Source organism: Carica papaya, chromosome 7 (genome assembly GCF_054855325.1).
Source record: "Carica papaya isolate Zhongbai chromosome 7, ASM5485532v1, whole genome shotgun sequence".
NCBI classification, from domain to species: domain Eukaryota; kingdom Viridiplantae; phylum Streptophyta; class Magnoliopsida; order Brassicales; family Caricaceae; genus Carica; species Carica papaya.
Window position 1 is genome coordinate 24,903,540 of NC_142315.1, and position 8,659 is coordinate 24,912,198.

The following is an 8,659-nucleotide window of genomic DNA, read 5'->3' on the forward strand; positions in this document are numbered from 1 at the left end:
ATCTTTATGATATTCAAGACTTTGTTGTTTAATTTTCTATTATTTTATATCAAATTAATAATTTATTATAGATATTTATACGTGTAGGAATTTTAAGATTAAATATATATATATATAATTTTGAAAAACTAATAAATTATAAAAAAATTTATATCCAAACCCATCAACAAGACAAATAATAGTGAAGTCTCAAAATTGGAAAGAATTAGAGTTGTTTGGATGGCATTAGATGAACAGATACTATCCAATATCCATATGTTCTGAACCAAAAAACCATTTAGAATAGAATTACAGAAGGCTGCACAATAACACCACAAAGTTTAAATTTTAGGTCTGCAATGAGTACAAATAGTATTTGGAGATCCACCATAGAAGCTTGCTAGAACTATAGATTATACCCCTAAAAAAATCATACAAAATACTTTTCTCCTTCATCATCCATCAAAAGCTCCAGGCAAAAGTACTTCCATTCAAGAACGGTATATAATTTAGATGGTGTTGACATTTTGGTAATCCTCTTGACTTTCCTGTTATATACACGAGTGAGCTCGAAGGAGAGAGACCCGGCTTTTATGGCCTTGTAACAAATTAACAATTGATGCCACATTGACCATTTGCAGCTTTGTTGGTGCCTGCAGTGAAGGGGTCAATCCGGACCCAAAGCAAGGAGAAAATGGAGGCAAGAAGGATTGACCAGACAATGACGATGGTGGGTGTCCGATTTTGCCGGCCCAGCAAACCTTTCAGGAAAGGATAAAGATGGGCAATGACCCAGATGGCAAAGAAAAGCTTACCAAATAGAGGACCCCATGATTGGTAGCCACTGTTTATGGCATAAGACACACCAGCAACAATTCCCACCATATTCACTAAGAGGACTGTAGTTGGAGGGATTAGAAGAGATGTCCATTTAAACACATAAAGTTCTGCAAAATCCCCATCGTCGTCAGAGGCCTTTGACGTGACAGTGAAGTTGGTGTCAATTCCTGCAAGTACCTTCAAAAGCCCTTGGAAGACTGCAAAAAGATGAGCTGATGTACCACCAATGACCCAGAACTGTTCATTCCTCCACCAGTCCTCGATACTAACACCACTCCAACGAAGCTCAAGTATTCCGGTAGCAAAGATAGAGATGAAGAGAAGAATGAACCACATGCTAGCAAAATTGCTTATCTGCATGTATTTCATGAAAATTCATCAATAAGCATGATGAAGATATAAAATACAGGATATGCTAGACAGGTAAAACAAAGGATGAATCATAGTAGGCCTAATAAATCGATGTGGAGCCTCTAACACCTTCCTACATCCATTCCAAATTAAAACAAACTACACCATGGCATGCAGGACTTGTCGCAAATAAAGCACTTTTCCGGCAAGCGTATCAAAAGTATAACATCAGGAGGCAAGAAAGATACATAATTACAGCCATCAGATGTTACCAGAATATTAAGTTCGGCTCACCTCAGGAATGATGAACTTTCCAGTCAGAAGGCAAAAAGCAGGGAGTGTACAGTAAGCCAGCAATGGGATAGATGTTAGGGGGTAGACAATGGTGTTAATGTATGCAAGTCTCTCCAAAAGCTTCAATCTTCCGTTGTAGCCATACCATATGGGACAATGCCTACTGAGCAGAATCTCAATAGACCCTAAGGCCCACCGAAGAACCTGGTTCAAACGATCAGAAAGATTGATAGGTGCAGACCCTTTGAATGCAGGGCGAGGAGGCATGCAGTAGATTGATATCCAACCACGGGCATGCATTTTAAACCCAGTTAAAATATCTTCCGTCACAGAACCATAGATCCATCCAATCTGATGCAGGAGAGAAGGCTTTTATCAAGCATATATTGGTATAAAACCATATTAAGTAGCATTTTTCAAGAAACTATTTAGATGTATGACTAGGAAGCTATATGCTGCATGAACTAACCTCTTTGCCCCACTCAGTCTTGTCCTCGTATCCACAGCTAATGACATGGATTGCCTCTTTAAGAAGAGTTGCAGGGTTGGTTGATGGTGGAATTCCTCCCTGTTCCTGGAAGGTGGCGGCAATGAATACTGGGGATTGACCAAAACGCTTCTCCAAGCTCTTCTGAGACATGAGAAGAGACCTCTCATCATCATACCCTGCACAATTGAAAATGCGAGGACTTAAAACAATTTTTTCTTAATATTGTGAACGAGTTGCAAAGATTAACGTCAGGACAAGCATATTAATGCACAGGAAAATTTAACAAAACGTAATATTTAAAAGCAAGAGCAGACCGACCTTCAACACCCTCTTCAATGTCTTCCATATTGAAAATAGGAACAGTGGATTCAGTTCTTCTCATTGCCCTCTTCTTGTCAATGTACTTCTTATTCCCACTCTTTCCCTTCTTCCTTGAGCCACAACAACTCTTCACAATAATATTTGGCTCCAAATCTGCCTCAGTCAAAACAGGATCATATCCATATAGAGCTTGCCTATTGAAACAACAACCAGTTCCCACGTAGACCGGTCCCTGGATACCATCCAGCCCTTTCAAGTTGATCTACAATGCAAAAATATACAAGTCCATACCATGTCAAATAACCATAAAATGGGAAAGATATGAATTTTCATGATATATCACTTGGTACTCACGTCAAAGAAAACGATATTACGATTGGCATATCGATCATGCAAGTCAATGCCGTCAAAACGTTGTGGGAATTGTACATAGCAGGTCTTCTTTCCAAGAACAGGATCCATCAAGAAACACATGGCCTCTTTAAGAGCTTTGCTGTTATTGAAGTAGTGATCACAATCCACGTTCAACAGAAATGCTCCATTGGTCAACACAGCTGAAACTCGAATCTGCATAACACCAACAAACCTAAGAAAGATAACCAATCAAATATGCACACAGGTCTCCCCAGTTCATTTCAACCCATTGTTGAATCACAGTTTGTCATGCGAACATAATCTTATCTTCCTGTGAGAGAATGTAAATTGGCCACAAGCTCGCCTTATTATTAATGGATAGCAAGCATCCTTTTATAAATGAAGTCCACACTAGTAATCACCAAGCAGTACGCTTACTGCCCATGTAATTGGTAACAGTTACCATATGCAACATCCAGCCAGTGGTCTTTTTCTAACCATCTTTCAGCATAAATGCACCTAGAATAAATTAACTTCTCTAGCAACTAACACATTATGCTACAAGACCAAGCTCGTGGGACTATATGGTCACTTAACACACTCTGATACAATACCCACCCTGTGGGAGTAGAGGCCCTCATAGGAGAGGTCAGGGCTCAAATGGCAGACTGCTCTTGCCTTAGCACAGCAGAAGATTAAAAATATCATGCTAGAAAATTAATGATGTATAAATGAATTAAAGTAATGTTCAAACCACTATTGCAGCAAATTGGTCATGAGAAAATGTAGCAAGGTGGGACATAAGGTTCAAGGATTACCAACCAATGCATTCATGGCACCGGCTTTCTTGTGATGTTGGAAGCCCGGTCGCTTCTCACGAGAAACATAAACAAGTCGAGGCAGCTCATTTCCATCAGTATCAAGACCTCCACTGTGGCCCAGGAAGACCTGTTAAGAATAATACATAGTAACAGGTTAGGAACTGATTGCAACAAAAGTGTAAAGAGAAAAGACAACACTGTATGTGCATGTACGGATGATAGTACCTGGATCATTCCTGGATGGTCTCTGGGATTATTTCCAGGCCAGGGAGTACCATCCTGCATTGTCCAACCTTCTTCAGGCATTTTCTGAGCTTTTGCAACAAGGGCATTAATACGCACCTTGAATTCCTCATATTCTCTCTGTTGCCAAATGTTCAATTCTTTTTAGCATTTGTTAAACTTGATAAGGCATTAAAATTGACTGAGCTGATAACAATTACGGATGTTCAGCAAGCATAAGAGAAACAACAGTATAAACTTCCCACTCACTATTGTGATTTCATAAAGTATAGATAACTGGAAATATTCTGTCAATTCATTGGAAAACAATTTGATTGACTAGAATACTTGTGTTGAAAACTGAAGTACGGATTTTATCTCTGATGCAAGTCACTAAACAAGTATCAAGTATCACATGACTCACCTTCATCGCTCGGCGTTCTTTAACAAAAGAAGGCTGAATTTTGTCCTTTAAGTAATCTATCTTCTGGGCAAAATAAAACTCTGGGGCTCTGGGCTCAATGTTGTGCTTCTTGCAAAAAGGCACCCACTTCCTTGCAAATTCTGCAGTTTCAGAAAGGGCTTCAAAAGTCAACATTGCTGAACCATCATCTGAAACATAGCAAGATACTTTGTCCACAGGGTAGTCCACAGCAAGGATTGACAGAACAGTGTTTGCTGTTACAAGAGGAGGCTCCTTAAGGGGGTCCACTGTACTGACAAACACATCAACTGGAGCTAGTTGTGATGGTTCACCTTCCCGATCAAATCTGCAATAAAAGATATGATAAATAACAACTAGCCTTCAAAATTTACAGAAACTTTACTCAATTAGCCACCACAGAAAGTAAAATAATCGCAAATGACCTTAATGCCAGCCTGTCAAGATAAGTCTCTCGATTGATGGGAGACCATTTTGGAAACTGATCTAGAAGCCAAGATAAGGCAAACCAAATCTCACAGATAACTGAGGTCAGCCACAATGGGTATGCATCTTTCACGGGATGAGTTACACGATATTGTAAGAAGAAGCCCAAAATGATAAGCCGAAGAATGATCACAACACGATAAGGGGTCAGGTGAGATGAAGAAATAGGCACTATACGACTCAGAGGTTGTCGAGCATCATCAGCCCTGTGATGCAAAATCTATTAGTCTTTGAGCAAAAATAAAGACTCAAAATTAAGTTGAGAGTAAGTCATTCACTTTCCATAAATCATAAAGCATGCCTATATTTTTACAGAGCTGATAACAAATGATCAACAACGTGTAACTTCTACAATCCTAAAAGTGATTTTTCAAGCAGTAAATTTGACTTGTGTACTATTCAACTAGAAACAAACGCACATTTGAAGTTCTTCTCCATTTGAACCAGTGCCTTCTATGTCTCCTTTCCCTTCAGGGTATCTGTTGGTCATGTGCACTATATTCTTCTCCTGTTTGAGCTTCCAACCTTCAACCCTTTCTTTCCAATCAACATTTCCAAGCCCATAGGAGTTCAAGTCTTTTGATGGGTCAACAATTCTAACCGGAACTGCAAGAGTAGATTATGCAATAAATTGAGAAGTCATAAAACTATAAAATGATACAGCAAGTACTGTGAGGGTTTTTAAATGAACAACTCAAGTTACATTGATACCTGGCTGCCTTGGATCAACATAAGGAGAAGAATTAACATTCTTCTCGGAAGGGCCTAAAGGACCTGATGTAGTTCTAACAGATTGGTTGTCAGGTGTAGGAATCTCCCCAGATACCTGAATATATAATGCACATCACTAAGCATATGGAGTTCCAAAACAAATTTAGATGCGAATAACAGAATGATGTAAGACATTGACTGTTCATACAATTGCAAGTTTGGTAAAAGATCATTTTGCAATCTAAACTTAAAAAAAAAAAAAAAAAAAAACCTTGGTTTCCCTGTCTTAAAATAGTTTTTATGATTACAAGAAGAATAAGAATCATTTAAAATCATCAATTCAACAAGAATCTTTTACAATCATCAATTCAAAAAAAACGAAGCTACTTTTGGCATTACTCTAATCAAGGCGTGATATACATAAACAACAAAAGAATTAGGAATTGTGCTAAGAATTAGTAAAAACAAGGGTATCTAAAAAGTCAGTTTTTTGGGGACCAAACATGCCAAGCTGAAATGAGTTTTCAAGTAAAAAATTTGTTAAGATAATGGACAGCGATGTCCCTGCAATATTTGTCTGCACCCAAATTCAACAAATTAGAAGTTCAAAAACCAACTAAACAACAAAATCTCTCAATCTTTCACATCAGAGCTCCAAAAGCATGCAGATGATTTATGAGATGATTTCAGAAAACCACGGTTAAAACAAGCTTGCACTTGCATCTATAACAACTTGACACAGATTCTTCTGAAATACGTTCAAATGACTTAATAACCAGAAATTTTTTGGAAGGCTAAAAATGATCCCCAACTTGTTCCGAGAATTTAGGACTACGCCTACCGTATGGCCATGGGTGAGAAGAGGAATCGGTTGTTGAGATTCATGTCTAGAGGATGATGAAAATTCTCCATCTTCACTCTGCCACTGACGTCTTGCCTTGTTATTTCCTTGAGAATAATTGAACTCATTCTCCAAATCGTCAACATCATCCTCATCATCATCCCCATCAACACGAGGACTTCCTGAAACATCATCCTCATCATCAATGTGTTTCTAGCGTTAAAACCACCGGAAAAGGTTGAACTGAGATGATAAATAAACAAACTAACCTTTCTGCCTTTTGTATCTGGTCTTGCACTGAGGACAAGATTGACTTCCATCCTTCCGCTCATACTCATAGCAAGGACGGCAAACTGGAAAACCACATTCATTGCAAGCAACAAATACATCACCACTGGCAGTGAGTCCAACTGTATCACCACAGATCTGACACATCTGGCCATTTAAATGCTTCAGAGGTTTGGGCTGCATTCATTATCAACAGGCGAAAAACTGGTTAGAATTCCAAGAGGAAAAAGGAAAGCAAAAAGAAGAAAAGCAAAAGATGCTGTTAAAAAAGTATGCAATATGTCAACGTAATATCCAAACAAATGATTAATCTGAATACTGAATTTTGAACAGAAACCACAGTCTAGCCTGGAAAGGAAATAAATCCAAATGACATTAATTTCCAGAAACACAAAAGAAGTTCTTCTCGATGCCTGATCAATCTGAAAGTTCTTAAAGCAATTAAATGGACCAGTAAATAAGGGAACAACACATCTAAAGAACTGTTTGAACAAAATTTAGACTGAAGCATCAGCCAAATGTAACAGGACAACATAAGAAGTAAGGGAGATCAGCAGACTGGAAACTTCATCTTATCAAGGGAAAGAAGAATAGCATGAGCGAAAATATTTCAATTGCAACGGTGTTCTTCAGTTTGTGTAGACTGTCAAGCTCCCAGGTAAAATGTAGCTTTGATGGAACAACCAACAAATGCTAAGAAAATAAACGACAAAAAATTCCCAGAAGCGAAAATGATACAATCTAAAACTCAGAACAAGTACAGCACCAACAGAATAAGAGCAAAGACCCCAACATGATCTACAGCCCGAAAATACATGAATCCCAATCGAAAAACCAAATTTCAGACTAGAACACTGTCAATAATAATTACAAATTTCAGACTAGAACACCGTGAATAATCATCACAAATTTAAAGTTTCAAAAATGAATTTCACTCTCTAATACCAGCACACTGATTTAAACATCCAAAATCAAAATCAAGCCCGTAAATTTCATCCAAGAAACGTCACATAGAGTACGAACCAAAGTAATACTTCCATACCAAAGTACGATCGCGACCAATTTTGAACCGGAAAACACGTAATCACACAACCAGAACTCGGATCTAAGGTCCGATATTTCATTTTCTATCAAATTAGCTTTCCAGATTGATACTGGAAAATCTATCAGCTTACGTTAAACCCATCAAAAACCACTCTTAAAATCACTGAAGATGACTACTAAACAGTGAGCTCAAAAGTCATTTTCCCACAATCAGACGTCAGATCAGATCTACACACCGCAATGCAAGTGCCCGATCGAATTACTCCACATAAGCAAACAAATTAAAAAATAATAACAATAATGGTTAAATTTACAATCTTGAACCATAAATTTAAATAGATAGCTAAATCACAAACCCCACTATCGGATGAATCGTGGCGAATCCGAACCAGCTCGTTTCTCCGGTGCGAACCGGCCACCATTCCGGCATTCGCTTCCATGTTTTCGATATGCCAGTTTTCTCAGAAATGACAGTAGATCTGTCGGGATCCCTTCTCAATGTGAACAAATAAACGTATCTTTGGTAGGGGAGTAAAGAGAGACTGTGAGTTCTTCACCCACTCAACACGCCATTGCTCTCTCTCTTTCTCTCTCTACTCGTTCCAGCTATCCACTCTTCCTCTTTCTCTGTCACTTATGCATTAACTTGTCATTTTATCGTTTCGTTTGTGTGTGATTATTTATTTTATTAATAATTATTTATGACCTCATACATTTACCGCCTGAACCGGTTGCTTGCGTACCTAACCCCGGCCGCGGGTTGGCCGTGGAGATTCATTGAGAAATCACCTTAACTATTCATTATAATATATGCTTTTGTTTGTAATAAGTTATATTATAAGCCTTTATTATTTGAGTTTATAAGCAATAAGTTGAAAAAAAAACTAAATTAAATATTATGTGTTAATATTGTCAAAAAGTTTTGATATTGTTGTATAAAAAATTAATTTTGCTGAAAATTAAAATTAAAATATTAATTAATTAAATAGTTGGTATATATGTTTTTTATTAAAATAAATAATAAGTTCAAAGTTTTCATTTAAATTAAATCAAATAAATAAAAATTAAAATATATTACATATTTATTTAATATTATATTTTTAACATCAAATTTTATCATTTTTTTTGTAATATTTCACTAACTTAACCAATTGTAGTATTAAATATTAAAAAAA

General features: G+C 37.2%; 1 protein-coding gene across 1 annotated transcript; it reads right to left on the minus strand.

Annotated features, from left to right (window-relative positions):
• Positions 1-195: 195 nt before the first annotated feature.
• Positions 196-8,128, minus strand: LOC110809801 (cellulose synthase A catalytic subunit 1 [UDP-forming]). The gene is made up of 14 exons (XM_022035729.2): positions 7,841-8,128; positions 6,422-6,617; positions 6,153-6,334; positions 5,312-5,426; positions 5,020-5,206; positions 4,540-4,806; positions 4,097-4,442; positions 3,676-3,813; positions 3,452-3,577; positions 2,630-2,842; positions 2,273-2,537; positions 1,934-2,130; positions 1,465-1,815; positions 196-1,173 (listed from the first exon to the last, which is right to left on the minus strand). The coding sequence occupies exons 1-14, from the start codon at positions 7,922-7,924 to the stop codon at positions 589-591; spliced, it is 3,252 nt and encodes a 1,083-aa protein (XP_021891421.2). The 5' UTR covers positions 7,925-8,128; the 3' UTR covers positions 196-588.
• Between the last annotated feature and the right edge of the window lie 531 nt (positions 8,129-8,659).

Excerpts from the sequence above, each read along its gene's own strand:
- LOC110809801 (XM_022035729.2), bottom strand. The coding sequence starts at position 7,924 with ATGGAAGCGAATGCCGGAATGGTGGCCGGTTCGCACCGGAGAAACGAG. Across the intron at positions 6,335-6,421 it reads CAGATACAAAAGGCAGAAAG|GAAGTCCTCGTGTTGATGGG; the intron begins GTTAGTTTGTTT and ends ATGATGTTTCAG. Across the intron at positions 5,207-5,311 it reads TGTTGATCCAAGGCAGCCAG|TTCCGGTTAGAATTGTTGAC; the intron begins GTATCAATGTAA and ends CTACTCTTGCAG.